Here is a 19067-nt window from a genome sequence, read left to right on the forward strand (position 1 = left end):
TGGATCATCCTTCCTTGCATCTATAGTTCTGTGACAGTGGTTATTTGTTTCAACCCCATCTCTCAGATATTTACAAAAATTGAGTGTGCTTTGGTTTTGGTTCAATTTCAGAGTCCCCGTTTAGAAAGTCGGTCTATAAAAAAATAAATGCATGAAAAAAATGAATGGATGAATGCAGGCATGCATGAATGCATGAATTAATTATATAAGTGAATGAAAACAATATGAGAGTAGTTGTATGTATTTTTTATTTAATTGTATTATAAATAAAACACGAATAAATAAATGCATAGTGTACACATAAATATCAGTCTACCAATATATATAAATAAATAAATAAATAAATAAATCAGTCATTCTGTCAATCTAGCAGCCGGCCAGTCAGTCAGTCAGTCAGTATATATATCAGCCATCAATCTGTTAGCCAGCCTGAGGAATATGTCACGTCTCCAATGATGATTCTGTGCTTCTCCTCACGGCTTGACTCTGCTGTCAATGAATTTCTTGAACTGCACCAAGTTTTCGCGAATCTCCTTTCGCACAATCTCCCATGCGCATGCGCTGTGTTCCTGGAGAGCGTACAAGATATACATTTTATTTCAGTCAACTCAACCACTGCAGGTGTTGTTGCTCCCACGCATCCATCGACATAAAAACGGCACTTGGCAATTCCAAGTTTCATATGTGAGTTGTGGCATTGAAATGAGTCTCATTTCTGGTGATCTAGAACTTTTGCTCAGATTAATTTAGCCTCTATTTGAGGACATTTGAAATTGGACCCACCTTCTCTTTCAAGACGGTGTTCAGCTTGTTGAAGTATGTTTTCAGAGTAACCGACCATCCATCTCCAGAGGATTCCCAAACACCACCTACGACCTGGAGACAATATAAAATGCTGGTGAGTGCATTAATTATGTCTTATGAGACGGTTATGAAAATATTAGAAACATATTTGGTGTGTTTGAAGCGTTTCAATTATTTAAATACCAATGCCCACGATTGTCATCCCCCAAAATGCACTGAGTGTACACCACATTAGGAACACCTTCCTAACATTGAGTTGAGCACACCGTTTTACCCTCAGAACAGCCTAAATTCGTCAGGGCATGTGTTCCACAGCGATACTGGCCCATGTTGACTCCAATACTTCCCACAGATGTGTCATGTTGGCTGGATGTCCTTTGGGTGGTGGACCATTCTTCATACAGAAGGGAAACTGTTGAGCATGAGAAATCCAGCGACGTTGCAGTTCTTGACACATTCAAACTGGTGCGCCTGGCACCTACTACCATACTCCCGTGAAAGACATATTTTGTCTTGCTCATTCACCCTCTGAATGGCACACATACACAATCCATATCTCAATTGTCTCAAGGCTTAAAAATCCTTGTTTAACCTGTCTCCGACCCTTCCTCCACACCAATAGAAGTGGGTCTAACAAGTGAGGGATCATTGCTTTCACCTGGATTCAGCTGGCCAGTCTATGTCATCGAAAGAGCAGCTCTTGCTAATGTTTTGAACACCCAGTGTATAACCTATAGACTACACAAGAGGGATCATACTTACACATAACTCTAAGTTTTGAACTTGACGATATATGACGTTTTGGAACATGTTCAGTTTTGTTTTGTTCCACGTGACAGACGTCAGACTGTTGTTGTATAATTGCTCCACATATCGCATAGCCTCCAATGCGACCACATAGACGTCCTCACCCTGGATAAAATAAAACAGGGTTTTAGGCATTGGGTGTCTAAATAAGTGGTTTTAAACTTCCAATTACACATACTGTACTTAAGTTATACTGTACTTTAGGCTATCAAAATGCTGAAGTGTCTCCTACCTCTGTGTTCTTGTAAAGATCCTCTGGAAACGTTTGTTCGACGTTTTCTTCTGCACACATAAGTGGAAAGAGTCCACCCTGAAATAGAATTCATATTAATATCAAGAAGTAAACTATATTGTGATAGTAACCTTAAATGAAAAATTTTGGTTCAGAAAGTGAAAGCATTGCTTAAAAATATATTGTGCTATAATGCAAAATATAAATTTTAATATCATTGCGAATTTTGCGCATCAATTTGTGCACACCAAATAGCGGACTGGTGCAGTTTAAATTCCTCACCATATCTGAGAGCAGGGCTATGCTCACATCGTTCAGCCTCCCCAACCTAAACTGCGTCCACCTGCAAGGTTTTGATGCAGCTGTTCCTTGGCAGAACAGAGTCAGGCAAATGCTCAACCATTTCAATACAGCCATGTTAAGGACGGATTATCTTGATTGATATGATGCCTAGATTGTTGAAGTTGCCCATTTTATATGACACAAGTATCGCTACGTAAAGGTATCAAAATCCCTTTGTGGTGAAGAAGGGTTTCATGGTTCAGACTTTCGCTTCCCTTTATAAGCCCCAATTTTCAGGGGGTTTATTCTTAATTATTCTGTTGTAAAACTAATCAGAAAAGGTTTGCCTATCAAGTTAACAGTTTTCATATGTATAGAATTGCATTGAGCAATGCATTTCATGCTAACATATTCAGCAGGTGTTAAAATGTAGGCCATATTGAATATTAAATACTAAGAAAACCATGGCTGATTTGTTATTTCTATAATACAATGCTACATGGATCTCTCCTATGAAATGAGGGCCATGTTCAGTATAAATATGCTGTAGTTTTGGACATTGCACACCACATTTTTCAGATTCTGTGTGAAACGTTTTTTTGATAGGCGTAGCACGGAGATCCATTTTTGCTCACACACGTTTAGTCTGTTGTTGACTCTCTTTTAATCCGGTAGTGCAGTCTGAAGCATTACTGAACAGTGTTATTATTGCAAATCTTTGAAATAGAAACACGTTTTATTAATAGAGTAACTGGTAGTGTTGAATGAAGACTAAAGCCGCCGCCTCTAAAATGGAGAGTAGAGTGCGGTGGTGTTGCGGTGGTGTTGCGGTGGTGTTGCCAGCATGCAGGGGAATTACTTTTCCTTTTCTCTTATGCGCTTCATTCTTATTAAATTGATTCGGTAAATTCCAAGTTTTTTTTAAAGTTAGTTCATTTTTGTTTAAAAAAAATAGTTATATACCGTAATTTTGCCTTGACGATGACGTGTGAATTTGACCGAATGTGAATGATGATGACGCTAATGATGGTTATAGCTATATTTTTCTAAACTTTTATTTAACCATGAAAATCCCATTCAGATATAGAATCATATGAGGATGATGATGACGTTAATTGGAGGTGTAGGTTTCTGATTATGCAGTTTTTATGTTAAGTCTTTATATTAGGTTACCTTGTAACAATGAACTAACTCATCATAGCATTGATTGTTCATGACTGTTGGCCAATCAGCAAATTAATGATTATTTTCAAACTTGAGATGAATTTCACTGTATTTGTGCAGTCAGTTAATTACAAATGTTGTTAAATGGGTCAACAGGTTTATTTCGCAGCCTACAGTCGTGGTATGAAATAAATATATTACATGTGCTAATCTGTAGTGCATAGACTCCACTACGCCGTTGTTTTGAACTGCATATTGTCTGTAAACAAATGAATGCATGAAAGACTGAATGGATGAATGCATGGATGACTGAATATGTAAAGTAATACAAACAATATGATAATAGATGCATGTTTTTTTCATTTAATTTTAATATAAATAAATAAAGGAATACATAAATACATAGCCTTCACATAAATCAGTCATTCAGTAAATATATCATCCATCAATCTATTAGCCAGCCTCATGTACATGTCACATGTCTCCAATGATGATTATGTGGTTTGTCCAACAGACATCTTCTTCCTCACTGCTTGACTCTGCTGTCGAGGAATTTTTAAATCTGCTCCAGTTTGTAGCGAACCTAAACCCCCAAGATCTCACATGCGCATGCGCTCTGTTCCTGGAGCGCATACAATACATAATTGTTTTAGAGTCAACTCAACCACAGCAGGTGCTGCGCTAACGCATCCGTCGACTAAAACGGCGTTTGGAAGTTCCATATTTCACATGTGAGTTGTGGCAGCAAAATTCATCCGATTTGTGGTGATCTAGAATTTTTCCTCTGATTAATTTAGCCTCTTTTCAAGGACATTTGATATTGGACCCACCTTCTGTTTCAAGACGGTGTTCAGCTTGTCGAAATGTGTTTTCATGACGCGTTGCCTGTTGTGACCGACCCTCCATCTCCAGAGGATTCCCCAACACCACACCCGACCTGGTGACAATACAATGGTGGTCAGTGAATTAGTTCCGTATTAATTAAAGTTCTGAAAATATTATACAAAAATAATTATAGATTAAATCACATATTAAAGACCTGTGCCAATTATTGTCTGCCCCCCAAATATAGCTTAGACTACACCATGAGGGATCATACTTACACATCCCTCTAATTTCTTAACTTAACTAGGTCATCTGTTTTTGAACAGGTTCAGTGTTTCCTGGTTCCACGTGACAGGAGTCAGGCCATTAAATAATTGGGCCATATATCCCAAAGCCTCTAATGCAACTACAGAAACGTCCTCACCTGTGTAAAAGAAAACAGGGCTTTAGGCATTAGGGTGTCTCATAAATTCCATGGATAAACTTCCAATTTATCATTTTGAAATTGTAAATATCTTATACTATAGTTTAGGCTATTAAAATCTTGCGATATGATACTGAAGTGTATCCTGCCTGTGTGTTCCTGGAAACATGCTCTGGAAACACGCGCTCGACTTTTCTTTTAGACACAGAACTGGAAACTGTCCACTCTGAAATAAAGTCATATCAATATCAAAAAGTGAACTGTATTGGAATAGTAACCTTACATTAAACGTTGTGGTACAGATAGCGAAAGAATTGGTTACATGAAATGTGTTATAATGAAATAAAATGAATGTAGGCCTAATAATGAGATGTATTCAGCATCAAATTGAGTTCACCAAATAGTGGACTGGTGCAAAATTTAGCGGACTGGTGCATAAACTGCGTCCATCTGCACCAATCGGATTCTGCTGTGCCTCGGCAGAACAGTCAGGCAGACACTCAACTAGTTCAATAGAACCATGTTTCTTTTGATATCATTTAATTGTAACAGACTTTCGAAATGATTAACAACCGATTATCTTAATCTTGATTCGATACATTGCTAAAGTTGTCCATCTTCCATAATAATGATGAAGTTGCCAATCTGATATAATAAACCGAAGTATCGCTGAACTTGAAGGTATTAAACATTCCTTGTGGTGAAGAAGGCTGCATGGTTCAGGCTTTAGCTTCCCTCTATAAGCCCAACTTTTAACCGGGTGATTCTTAATTATGCTGTTGTGAAATTAATAAGAATGTTTTTTGTCCAGCAAGTTAACAGTTTTCATACATGTCTTTGCGGAGAATTGCATTGGATTAATGCATTTCATGAGATCAGAAAGCAGTTTTTCAGCAGGTAATATTGAACATGAAAAACTAATAAAACAGTAGCCTATTTCTACAATGTTGCAGGGCTCTATCTTAGCAATTGAGGGCCATGGTCAATATTGTGGACATTGCACACCACATGTTTCAGATTCTGTGTAGGGTTAACCAGGTTGTTTCAATAGGCGTGGCACAGCGATCATATTTTCATCACACGTTAAGTCTGTTGTGACTTTCTTTTTCTTCCTGACAGCCAACCGAGATGGGACAACTGAGTAGCCTAGCTGTTTGATTCACCATAAATAAGCCGTATGATGAGACAGTAAAGAATGTTGATTATAGAAGTTATTACATTTACATTTTAGTCATTTAGCAGACGCTCTTATCCAGAGCGACTTACAGTAGTGAATGCATACATTTCATAATTTTTTTTTCTTTCTGTGCTGGCTCCCCTGGGAATCGAACCCACAACCCTGGTGTTGCAAACACCATGCTCTACCAACTGAGCTACAGGGAAGGCTAAGTTATCCCGATTTACCAAAACCGTCCAACTGTAAACGTCAGTGGTGATAACCTCATTTGATTATCTTCAATTGAAAAAATATACTTTATTCAACCCAAATAACATACGGTGATCCACTCTAGACAGGGTTCTTTAGGGGGAAAATTAAATTAATAGAGTTTTCATATTGCATTCATTAACGGGTATAATATATATATATTTTTTTACAAATAAACCAAACATACTGCAAAACATTCAGCAACAGCACATATGAATGTTATACAATATAATGTAAGCGCCAGACGTCCAGTACGCCTCCAAGGCCCAGTATACCCTGTGCCTGCTCCGCGCACACTCCCTCAAGTGCGCCACCATAGCCCAGTACGTCCTGTGCCTGCTCCGCACACCCAGTCTCCGGTGCGTCTCCCCAGTCCGGTGATACCGGTACCAGCTCCACGTAGGAAGCCTCTAGTGATGATCAATGGTCCGAAGCCTCCAGTGATAATCCATGGCACGAAGTCTCCAGTGATGATCCATGGCCTGGAGCCTGTAGGGATGATCCATGGCACGAAGCCTCCAATGATAATCCATGGCGCGGAGCCTACAGTGATGATCCATGGCACGAAGTCTCCAGTGATGATCCATGGCCTGGAGCCTGTAGGGATGATCTGTGGCACGAAGGCTCCAATGATAATCCATGGCGCGGAGCCTCCAGCGACGCTCCCCAGTCCGGAGCCTCCAGCGACGCTCCCCAGTCCGGAGCCTCCAGCGACGCTCCCCAGTCCCAAGTTTTCAGCGACGCTCCCCAGCCCCGAGTTTTCAGCGACGCTCCCCAGCCCCGAGTTTTCAGCGACGGTCCGCAGCCCAGAGTCTTCAGCGGCGGTCGGCAGTTCAGAGCCTCCGGCGCTGATCCACAGTCTGGTTCCTCCGGCGACACAGAAGCTGGGGGGATCAGCGGGCGGTGTAGGGGCTACGCCCCAAATCAAAGCCGCCGGCAGGTATAGATGCCCACGCGGACCCTCCCCTATAGGTTCAGGTTTGCAGCCGGGAGTCCGCACCTTTGGTGGGGTACTGTCACGCGCTGACCGCTACTGCTGGTCAGTCTACAATATGTAATGGAAGGGTCCTAATGTTTTGTACACTCAGTGTACTTCCTTGGTATACCATATCAGGGATATTTTTCCTGTTCCCAAGAAAGCGAAGGTAACTGATCTAAATGACTATCGCCCCATTGCACTCTCTTCTGTCATCATGAAGTGTTTTGAAAGGCTGGTTAAGGATCATATCTTCTCCACCTTACCAGACACTCTACACCCACTGCAATTTGCATTCCACCCCAGTAGATCCAATCGACACCGCACTGCACACTGCCATATCCAATCTGGACAAGAGGAATACCTATGTAAGAATGCTCATTAATTGACTGCAGCTCAGCCTTCAACAACATAGTGCTCTCCAATCTCATCACTAAGCTCGGGGCCCTGGGTCTGACTCAATCATCAAGTTTGCACACGACACAACAATGATAGGTCTGATGACCAACAACAACAAGACAGCCTACAGGGAGAATGTGAGGGCCCTGGCTGAGTGGTTCCAGGAAAATAACCTCTCCCTCAAGGTCAACAAAAGGTGGAGCTGATCGTGGACTTCAGGTGACAGCAGAGGGAGCCGCCCCCATCCACATCGACGGGACCTCAGTGGAGAAGGTCAAAAGCTTCAAGTTCCTCGGCATACACATTACTTACAATCTGAAATGTTCCATCCATACAGGGTGTGGTGAAGAAGTTATTAAGTAACATAATAAAAATATCCCCATCAAAACCCGTCAGTTTCAGCTAGAGATATCTACGGCATCCAACCGATTTTGCAATTCCGCATCTGCGGTGAACGGTGGCAGAGCTAGAGCATTGTTTGTCAGACCAAATTGGTCTTCTAACAAAACAAATCGGTCTTCTCACGAAAAAGTCTGTAGCGTCCCAGCGGTTTGTTATATTAAATCGAATCAAACTTTATTTATCACATGCGCCGAATACAACATGTGTAGACCATACCGGGAAATGCTTACTTACAACACCTTAACCAACAGTGCAGTTCAAGATAGAGTTAACAAAATATTGACCAAATAAACTAAAGTAAAAAATAATAAAAATAATCACAACAAAATAACGAGGCTACATTTGAAGTCGGAAGTTTACATACACTTAGGTTGGAGTCATTAAAACTTGTTTTTCAAACACTCCACAAATTTCTTGTTAACAAACTATAGTTTTGGCAAGTCGGTTAGGACATCTACTTTGTGCATGACACAAGTACTTTTTCCAACAATTCTTTACGGACTGATTATTTCACTACTAATTCACTGTTTCACAATTCCAGTTGGTCAGAAGTTTACATCCACTAAGTTGACTGTGCCATTAAACAGATTGGAAAATTCCAGAAAATGATGTCATGGCTTTATAAGCTTCTGATAGACTAATTGACATCATTTGAGTCAATTGGAGGTGTACCTGTGGATGGATTTCAAGGCCTACCTTCAAACTCAAACTGCTTGACATAATTGGGAAAATCAAAAGAAATCAGCCAAGACCTCAAAAAAAATGTGTAGACCTTCACAAGTCTGGTTCATCCTTGGGAGCAATTTCCAAACGCCTGAAGGTACCACGTTGATCTGTACAAACAATAGTACGCAAGTATAAACACCATGGGACCACTCAGCCGTCATACCTCTCAGGAAGGAGACACATTCTGTCTCCTAGAGATGAACCTACTTTGGTGCAAAAAGCGCAAATCAATCCCCGAACAACAGCAAAGGACCTTGTGAAGATGCTAGAGGAAACGGGTACAACAGTATCTATATCCACAGTCAAACGAGTCCTATAATGACATAACCTGAAAGGCCGCTCAGCAAGGAAGAAGCGACTGCTCCAAAACGGCCATAAAAAAGCCAGACTACGGTTTGCAACTGCACATGGGGACAAAGATCGTAATTTTTGGAGAAATGTCCTCTGGTCTGATGAAACAACAATAGAACTATTTTGGCCATAATGACCATTGTTATGTTTGGAGGAAAAAGGGGGAGGCTTGCAAGCAGAAGAACACCATCCCAACTGTGAAACACGGGGGTGGCAGCATTATATTGTGGGGGTGCTTTGCTGCAGGAGGGACTGGTGCACTTCATAAAATAGATGGCATCATGAGGACGGAAAATTATGTGGATATATTGAAGCAACATCTCAAGAAATCAGTCAGGAACTTAAAGATTGGTCGCAAATGGCTCTTCCAAATGAACAATGACCCCAAGCATACTTCCAAAGTTGTGGCAAAATGGCATAACCTCTCTTGGGCACGGGACACACTATTCAACAGCCAGTGATAAATCAGAGCACCAAATTCAAAACAACAAAAATCATAATTCAAAGTTCTCAAACATATGACTATTTTATACCATTTTAAAGGTACACTTCTCCTTAATGTAACCACATTGTCCGATTTCAAGAAGGCTTTACGGCGAAAGCATAAAGTTAGATTATGTTAGGACAGGTACAACACAAGAAAGGCCACACTGTCATTTTCAAAGCAGGGGTCCAAGCAGGGGTCACAAATACCAGAAATTCAGCTAAAATTAAGCACTAACCTTTGACGATCTTCATCAGATGACACTCCTAGGACTCAATGTTAGACAATACATGTATGTTTTGTTCGATAAACCTCATATTTATATCAAAAAACAGCATTTTACATTGGCGCGTGATGTAAAGAAAGTATTTTGCCTCCAATACTGCCGGTGAATCAGCACAACAATTTCCATAAATACTCATCATAACCGTTGATAAAATATTAAACTGTTATTCAAAGAATTATAGATAACCATCTCCTTTATGCAACCGCTGTGACAGATTTCAAAAAAGCTTCACGGGGAAAGCACACTTTGCAATAATCTGAGTACGGCACTCAGAAACATACACCAGGCAATACAGATACCCGCCATTTTGGAGTCATCTAAAATCATAAATAGCATTATAAATGTTCACTTACCTTTGATCTTCATCAGAAGGCACTTCCAGGAATCCCAGGTCCACAATAAATGTTGTTTTGTTCGATAATGTCCATAATTTATGTCCAAATACCTCCTTGTTGTTTGCGCATTCAGTAAACTACTCCAAATGTAGGAAGCGCACCCAAAATTTCACGACGAAAAGTAAAAAAAAAAGTTATATTTACGTTCATTGAAACATGTCAACGTTGTATAGCATCAATCTTTAGGGTCTTTTTTAAAATTAAACTTCAATAATATTCCAATCGGACGATTCCAATGTCTTGTGTTTTGGAACACAGCTACCTCATCATGTGAATGCGCGCCACAAAACTCATGTCATTTTCTGAGTGAACAACTTCCCGGCCTTCTTGTTTGCTCTCTGTTCACTGCAAAAGCCTGAAACTAGGTTCTAAAGAGTGTTGACATCTAGTGGAAGCCTTAGGTGCAAAATGAACCCAAAGTCACTGTGTGTTAGATAGGCAATGACTTGAAAAGACTACAAGCACCAGATTTCCCACTTCCGGGTTGGATTTTTCTCAGGTTTTTGCCTGCCATATGAGTTCTGTTATACTCACAGACATCATTCAAAGAGTTTTAGAAACTTCAGAGTGTTTTCTATCCAAATCTACTAATAATATGCAAATATTTAATATGCATATTCTAGTTCCTGGGCCCGAGTAGTAGGCCATTTAATTTGGGTACCTTTTTCATCCGGCCGTGAAAATACTGCCCCCTACCCTAGTGAACTTAAGGACAAGAAAGTCAAAGTATTGGAGTGGCAGTCACAAAGCCCTGACCTCATTTGTGGGCAGAACTGAAAAGGCGTGTGCGAGCAAGGAAGCCTACAAACCTGACTCAGTTACACCAGCTCGGTCAGGAGGAATGGGCCAAAATTCACCCAACTTATTGTTGGAAGCTTGTGGAAGGCTACCCGAAACGTTTGACCAAAGTTAAACATTTTAAAGGCAATGCTACCAAATTCTAATTAAGTGTATGTAAACGTCTGACCCACTGGGAATGTGATGAAAGAAATAAAAGCTGAAATAAATCATTCTCTCTACTATTATTCTGATGTTTCACATAAAATTTAAAAGAAAGTGGTGATCCTAACTGACCTAAGACAGGGAATTTTTACTAGGATTAAATGTCAGGAATTGTGAAAAACTGAGTTGAAATGTATTTGGCTAAGGTGTACAGTATGTAAACTTCCGACTTCAACTGTATATACAGGGGGTACCGGTACCGAGTCAACGTGTGGGGGTACAGGTTAGTCAAGGTAATTTGTTCATGTAGGTAGGGGTAAAGTGACTATGCATAGATAATAAAGAGTGAGTGGCAGCAGTGTAAAAACAAATGAGGGGGTTGTCAATGTAAACAGTCCACGCGGCCATTTTATGAATTGCTCAGCAGTCTTATGGCTTGTGGGTAGAAGCTGTTAAGGAGCCTTTTGGTCCTAGACTTGGAGCTCAAGTACAGTACCGCTTGCCGTGCAGTAGCAGAGATAACAGTCTATGACTTGGGTGTCTGAATTCTTTGACAATTTTTTGGGCTTTCCTCTGACACCGCCTAGTATATATGTCCTGGATAGCAGGAAGCTTGGCCCCAGTGATGTACTTGGCCATACGTACTACCCTCTGTAGCGCGTTACGGTCAGATGCAGAGCAGTTGCCATACCAGGAAGTGATGCAACCGGTCAGGATACTCTCTGTGGTGCAGCTGTAGAACTTTTTTAGAGTCTGTCAAATATTTTCAGTCTCCTGATGGGGAAAATGACCACTCTATTGAAATGGGAGACTTACACAATATGATGATGTTCTCCGTTTTGCTCTACGACCCCCAAGTGTCACGGGACTTGTCTGATGTCGGTACCATCAATGGGCCAACTTCTGTTTGTAGCGTCCAAACCGTTTGGGCTACAAACTAATGTGATCACACTGTAGAAAAGGGAGATTCTCGATTTGCTCTAAACTCCCCATTAATGTCTCATCTGAAGGTAACCAGTGATGGTAAAAAAAACGAATGGAAGTATGGAGGGAGTTTTGTGCCTACCCCCAAAAAAACAAAAAAATATTTCCTGAGAGGTTATTTTTTTTGTCTCATTAATCTACACACAATTCCCCATAACAACAAAGCAAAAACAGGTTTTGAGAAATGTTTGAAAATGTATTACAAAATTAAAACTGAAATATCACATTTACATAAATATTAAGACCCTTTACTCAGTTCATTGTCGAAGCACCTTTGGCACCGATTACAGACTCGAGTCTTCATGGGTATGACACTACAGGCTTGGCACACCTGTATTTGGAGAGTTTCTCCCATTTTTCTCTGCAGATCCTCTCAAGCTCTGTCGAGTTGGATGGGTAGCGTCGCTGCACAGCTATTTTCAGGTCTCTCCAGAGATGTTTCAATCGGTTCAAGTCCAGGCTCTGGCCAGGCAATTCAAGAACATTCAGAGACTTGTCCTGAAGCTACTCCTGTGTTGTCTTGGCTGTGTGGTTAGGGTCGTTGTCCTGTTGGAAGGTGAACCATCGGCCCAGTCCGAGGTCATGAGCGCTCTGGAGCAAGTTTTCATCAAGGATGTCTCTGTACTTTGCTCCGTTCATCTTTCCCTCAATCCTGACTAGTCTCCCAGTCCCTGCCGCTGAAAAACATCCACACAATATGAAGCTGCCACCCCCCTGCTTCACCGTAGGGATGGTTGCCAGGTTTCCTCCAGAAGTGACGCTTGGCATTCAGGCCAAAGAGTTCAAACTCGGTTTCATCAGATCAGATCATCTTGTATCTCATGGTCTTACTCCTTTAGGTGCCTTTTGGCAAACTCCAAGAGGGCTATTGTGCCTTTTACTGGGGAGTGGCTTCTGTCTGGCCACTCTACCATAAAGGCCTGATCGGTGGAGTGTTGCAGAGATGGTTGTCCTTCTGGAAGGTTCTCCCATCTCCACAGAGGAACTCTGGAGCTCTGTCAGAGTGACATTTGAGTTCTCGGTCACCTTCATGACCAAGGGCTTTCTCCCCAGATTGCTCAGATTGGCCGGGCGGCCAGCCCTCGGAAAAGTCTTGGAATTTCTGTTTTTATTTTTAATTTGCAAAAATGCCTAAAAACTTGTTTTCACTTTGTCATTGTGGGGTGTTTTTGTAGATCAATGACGATTGAAAAAAAAATCAATTTTAGAATAAGGACTAATGTAACAAAATATGGAAAAAGCCAAGGGCTCTGAATACTTTCCGAATGCGCTCTATCAAATGACCTGACAATGATCCACATGATATGGGTAGAATGGAGGCCTTTCCCAGTCATGAAATACGAAGCTAGGTCCCTCTTGTTTCTCATTGGCGAAGACTGAACTAAAGTTAGGGGTCATGTCAGTCTCTCCTATACCACTTTGCCCAACATGTTATTCCCCAGAGGTTGTAAAAACACAATTTGTATGGTGTTATAACTTGTAGTATTATTATTATTATTATAGGGCTGTGAAACCCAGAGCTCAATGTCTTCAGACTGAGCATTTGTCACTGGAAATTGCTTTTGACACTGAACATAGCTGAGGATTAGGCTATTTCATTCATTTCAGTCTCTTTATTCTGCACTGGAATTGCGTTCCCATGCAAACTAGACAGATAGCTAACAACTAAGTCTAAAATAAAACTCCCAAGGCTGACTTTTCTTGAATGAAAATATTGAAAATGTTTAAATACGGTCTCAGAAACACCTTAGCAGCCCTGTGCTTGACAATTTTTTGTTCTACTTTCCTAACCCTTTTGTCAGTACTGGGAAAGGTTTTGACCACAAGCTGACTGACCAGTCATTTCTGAGTGCCTTTCTGTCTTTCAATAAGACAACATCTCCCACTTTTACATTTGGTTTTTCTGCGTCTCTACAGCGTTGTCAGGTACTCCTATCTCCACCTTTTCCAAAAGGTGTCAGCGAGACACTGGACTTGCTTCCACGGTTTTCCATGAAGGTCGTTCATGCTGAAGTATCCAGAAGGGTCTGAGGAAGTGCTGGTCTTTTGTGTCAGTAACATTGAGGGTGTGAGAATGGCAGGCATGTCAGGGTCGGTTGACACTGACACTAGGGGTCTCACATTGATTATTGCCTTAAATTCAGACATAATAGCGCTCAAGACCTGATGTGTGAGACGAGTGGTGCCCGTCTGAAACAGCATAGCATTTAGGATACGTCTGGCAACCCCAATGATACTCTCCCAAGAACCACCCATATGAGACGAGTGTGGGGGATTAAATATCCAAGTACATCCCTTGTCTGAGAGGTATTTAGTCAGTTCTGAGTCATTTGTTTCGATTCCCAGTTCTCCGCAGGCACCTATAAAGTTTGAACCTCAATCAGAGTGTAGCACTTTTGCTGGACCACGGATAGAGAAAAACATCTCAGCGCGTTGATGAAGCTGGATGTGGACATGGATTCGATGAGCTCAATATGTCCATGCTCTAGTAGACATACATGTAAAAAGTACCGCCCAGCTCTTGGAGTCTGAACTACCACCTCTTATATATTTTTATTTCACCTTTATTTAACCAGGTAGGCCAGTTGAGAACAAGTTCTCATTTACAACTGCGACCTGGCCTGACCTCTAGTGCAACGAGTTATGACATTCCATTGTCCAAACACATCAAGTTCAACGCTGGTGAATGGTGGTTCCGATGTGAGTCTGTCTGCTGGCAAGTCAGCCATCTTTTGGTCAAGGAACCTCCTTCTAACGTTGTGGCAGGTGAAAAACTTGTGGATGATACCAAAGACAAGATGTTTGCTCCCAATAATGCAGAAGCCTGCTGCTCGAATAGCTCCATCTGAGAAATGATGGCCCTGGTGAGCCACTTGCTCATGATAATGTCTTACCAGCAAAGTGGTGACATGATTTGTCCGTAGGATGATGAGAGGATGTTTTTCGTCTTGTAACATGTCGGCAGAGGATAATCATGGTTCATGGCCTGCATGGCCTATTGTCTGGCATCATGTCACAGTCTATCAGAGTAGGGAGAGTGAGCTGCATGTGTCCGTCTATAGACTCCACCATGAAGTTCTCCTTTCTGAAGTCTCTGTTACCCCAGAACAGGTCTTCATGGTGTATGGAGCAGAGCTGTCATTGATTTTGAAGAGATTCAAAAACTCTGTCTTGGTCAGAGATTTGTTGCTCTGTTCATCAAGCACTACATACATTATGACAACATTCTCCCTTTTCCCAGCTGGATAAGCTTTGACTAGGAATATTTTTGACTAAAATATATTTTGATTAGTTTAACACTTTATTGTTTACTACATGATTCTATATGTGTTATTTCAATGTTTTGATGTATTCACTATCATTCTACAATGTAGAAAATAGTAAAAATAAAGAAAAACCCTTATTAAAGAATAAATAAAGAAAATTATAGTCCTAAGAAGTTAAAGAATAAATATATAAAGAAAATTGTGTAATGTAGTCTCCACGAACTATGAAATGCGTTATGAAGAAAAGTGTATAGTCCTACGGTTGCCTACACCAATAAAAGGTCTTTCTGAGTCCAAATACACCAGTACTCTAAAGAATTAAGAGAAAACAAGCATAGAAAACAGTATTGGCATTAATACAAATAAAATAAAAATATCTAATGCTTCTATTATAATATCATTATTTTGGTGAATTAAAGAAATATATATGGGACATAAAAAAGGCAGTTTCTCAAATAACTTTCAAAAGATTGTTCCAAAGTTTGACCCCGAGAAAGTTTGTTCCCAATGAATGAAGTCGTACAAAAATGTGTGTATTTTCCTATGTATTAAGTAGCACAAAATATGTATATTTTCACACAAATTATGCCACACAAAAACGCACAAAAATGCTTGAAATATGCAAAATACTTTTCGTACATATTTGCACGAATTGAGTGTGAGATTGTGTTGCAACACAACAAACCAATGTGCCAACGTGATTTACACCATTGGTTGAAACAATGCAAATATTAACAACCACTGTATATCTTCAAAATGTAGATAAAACTAGAATTGTGATTTCATGGATTATCCTTCCTTGCATCTATAGTTCTGTGACAGTGGTTATTTGTTTCAACCCCATCTCTCAGATATTTACAAAAATTGAGTGTGCTTTGGTTTTGGTTCAATTTCAGAGTCCCCGTTTAGAAAGTCGGTCTATAAAAAAAATAAATGCATGAAAAAATGAATGGATGAATGCAGGCATGCATGAATGCATGAATTTATTATATAAGTGAATGAAAACAATATGAGATTAGTTGTATGTATTTTTTATTTAATTGTATTTCAATAAAACACGAATAAATAAATGCAAAGTGTACACACAAATAAGTCTACCAATATAAATAAATAAATAAATAAATAAATCTGTCATTCAGTCAATCTAGCAGCCGGCCAGTCAGTCAGTCAGTATATATATCAGCCATCAATCTGTTAGCCAGCCTGAGGAATATGTCACGTCTCCAATGATGATTCTGTGGTTCTCCTCACGGCTTGACTCTGCTGTCAATGAATTTCTTGAACTGCACCAAGTTTTCGCGAATCTCCTTTCGCACAATCTCCCATGCGCATGCGCTGTGTTCCTGGAGAGCGTACAAGATATACATTTTATTTCAGTCAACTCAACCACTGCAGGTGTTGTTGCTCCAACGCATCCATCGACATAAAAACGGCACTTGGCAATTCCAACTTTCATATGTGAGTTGTGGCATTGAAATGAGTCTCATTTCTGGTGATCTAGAACTTTTACTCAGATTAATTTAGCCTCTATTTGAGGACATTTGAATTGGACCCACCTTCTCTTTCAAGACGGTGTTCAGCTTGTTGAAGTATGTTTTCAGAGTAACCGACCATCCATCTCCAGAGGATTCCCAAACACCACCTACGACCTGGAGACAATATAAAATGCTGGTGAGTGCATTAATTGTCTTATGAGACGGTTATGAAAATATTAGAAACATATTTGGTGTGTTTGAAGTGGTTCAATAATTTAAATACCAATGCCCATGATTGTCTGCCCCAAAATACACTGAGTGTACACCACATTAGGAACACCTTCCTAACATTGAGTTGAGCACACCGTTTTACCCTCAGAACAGCCTAAATTCGTCAGGGCATGTGTTCCACAGCGATACTGGACCATGTTGACTCCAATACTTCCCACAGATGTGTCATGTTGGCTGGATGTCCTTTGGGTGGTGGACCATTCTTCATACAGAAGGGAAACGGTTGAGCATGAGAAATCCAGCGGAGTTGCAGTTCTTGACACATTCAAACTGGTGCGCCTGGCACCTACTACCATACTCCTGTGAAAGACATGTTTTGTCTTCCCATTCACCCTCTGAATGGCACACATACACAATCCATGTCTCAATTGTCTCAAGGCTTAATAATCCTTGTTTAACCTGTCTCCGCCCCTTCCTCCACACCAATAGAAGTGGGTCTAACAAGTGAGGGATCGTTGCTTTCACCTGGATTCAGCTGGCCAGTCTATGTCATGGAAAGAGCAGGTCTTGCTAATGTTTTGTACACCCAGTGTATAACCTATAGACTACACAAGAGGGATCATACTTACACATAACTCTAAGTTTTGAACTTGACGATATATGACGTTTTGGAACATGTTAAGTTTTGTTTTGTTCCACGAGACAGACGTCAGACTGTTGTTGTATAATTGTTCCACATATCGCATAGCCTCCAATGCGACCACATAGACGTCCTCACCCTGGATAAAATAAAACAGGGTTTTAGGCATTGGCTGTCTAAATAAGTGGTTTTAAACTCCCAATAACCAATACTTTATTTAAGTTATACTGTACTTTAGGCTTTCAAAATGCTGAAGTGTGTCCTACCTCTGTGTTCTTGTAAAGATCCTCTGGAAACATTTGTTCGACGTTTTCTTCTGCACACATAAGTGGAAAGAGTCCACCCTGAAATAGAATTCATATTAATATCAAGAAGTAAACTATATTGTGATAGTAACCTTAAATGAAACATTGTGGTACAGAAAGTGAAAGCATTTCTAAAAAATATAATGTGCTATAATGCAAAATAGACATTTTAATATCATTGAGAATTTTGCGCATCAATTTGTGCACACCAAATAGCGGACTGGTGCAGTTTAAATTCCTCACCCTATCTGAGAGCAGGTCTATGCTCACATCGTTCAGCTTCCCCAACCTAAACTGCGTCCACCTGCAAGGTTTTGATGCTGCTGTGCCTTGGCAGAACAGAGTCAGGCAAATGCTCAACCATTTCAATACAGCCATGTTTCTTTTATAAGAACTTGAATGGCACAGCTATTATAAATGGTTAACGACCGATTATCTTAATCTTGATTGATATGATGCCTAGATTGTTGAAGTTGCCCATTTTATATGACACAAGTATCGCTACGTAAAGGTATCAAAATCCCTTTGCGGTGAAGAAGGGTTTCATGTTTCAGACTTTCGCTTCCCTTTATAAGCCCCAATTTTCAGGGGGTTTATTCTTAATTATTCTGTTGTAAAACTAATCAGATAATGTTTGCCTATCAAGTTAACAGTTTTCATATGTAGAGAATTGCATTGAGCAATGCATTTCATGCTAACATATTCAGCAGGTGTTAAAATGTAGGCCATATTGAATATTAAATACTAAGAAAACCATGGCTGATTTGTTATTTCTATAATACAATGGTACATGGATCTCTCCTATGAAATGAGGGCCATGTTCAGTATAAATATGCTGTAGTTTTGGACATTGCACACCACATTTTTCAGATTCTGTGTGAAACGTTTTTTTGATAGGCGTAGCACGGAGATCCATTTTTGCTCACACACGTTTAGTCTGTTGTCGACTCTCTTTTAATCCGGTAGTGCAGTCTGAAGCATTACTGAACAGTGTTAATATTGCAAATCTTTGAAATAGAAACACGTTTTATTAATAGAGTAACTGGTAGTGTTGAATGAAGACTAAAGCCGCCGCCTCTAAAATGGAGAGTAGAGTGCGGTGGTGTTGCGGTGGTGTTGCGGTGGTGTTGCCAGCATGCAGGGAAATTACTTTTCCTTTTCTCTTATGCGCTTCATTCTTATTAAATTGATCGGTAAATTCCAAGTTTTTTTTAAAGTTAGTTCATTTTTGTTTAAAAAAA

General features: G+C 40.3%; 1 protein-coding gene and 1 long non-coding RNA gene across 2 annotated transcripts; both read right to left on the reverse strand.

Annotated features, from left to right (window-relative positions):
- Positions 1 to 232: 232 nt before the first annotated feature.
- On the reverse strand, positions 233 to 1061 carry LOC115170954 (uncharacterized). Its single transcript, XR_003871115.1, has 2 exons — positions 784 to 1061; positions 233 to 569 (listed from the first exon to the last, which is right to left on the reverse strand). It is a non-coding gene; the product is annotated as an uncharacterized LOC115170954 (long non-coding RNA).
- Positions 1062 to 16422: 15361 nt separating this feature from the next.
- Positions 16423 to 18316, reverse strand: LOC115170950 (interferon a3-like). The gene is made up of 5 exons (XM_029727361.1): positions 18070 to 18316; positions 17788 to 17865; positions 17511 to 17660; positions 16732 to 16824; positions 16423 to 16518 (listed from the first exon to the last, which is right to left on the reverse strand). Exons 1-5 carry the CDS (start codon positions 18202 to 18204, stop codon positions 16423 to 16425), a joined length of 552 nt encoding a protein of 183 aa, XP_029583221.1. The 5' UTR covers positions 18205 to 18316.
- Positions 18317 to 19067: the final 751 nt, after the last annotated feature.

The sequence above is a fragment of the Salmo trutta genome, chromosome 32 (assembly GCF_901001165.1).
Source record: "Salmo trutta chromosome 32, fSalTru1.1, whole genome shotgun sequence".
NCBI classification, from domain to species: domain Eukaryota; kingdom Metazoa; phylum Chordata; class Actinopteri; order Salmoniformes; family Salmonidae; genus Salmo; species Salmo trutta.

What these genes read in the sequence shown, in the direction of transcription:
- LOC115170950 (XM_029727361.1), bottom strand. Translation starts at nt 18,204, where the DNA reads ATGGCTGTATTGAAATGGTTGAGCATTTGCCTGACTCTGTTCTGCCAA. An exon ending in ATCTTTACAAGAACACAGAG is followed by an intron (nt 17,661 to 17,787) that starts GTAGGACACACT and finishes TATTTTATCCAG; the next exon opens with GGTGAGGACGTCTATGTGGT. An exon ending in TTCAAAACTTAGAGTTATGT is followed by an intron (nt 16,825 to 17,510) that starts GTAAGTATGATC and finishes TATTGTCTCCAG; the next exon opens with GTCGTAGGTGGTGTTTGGGA.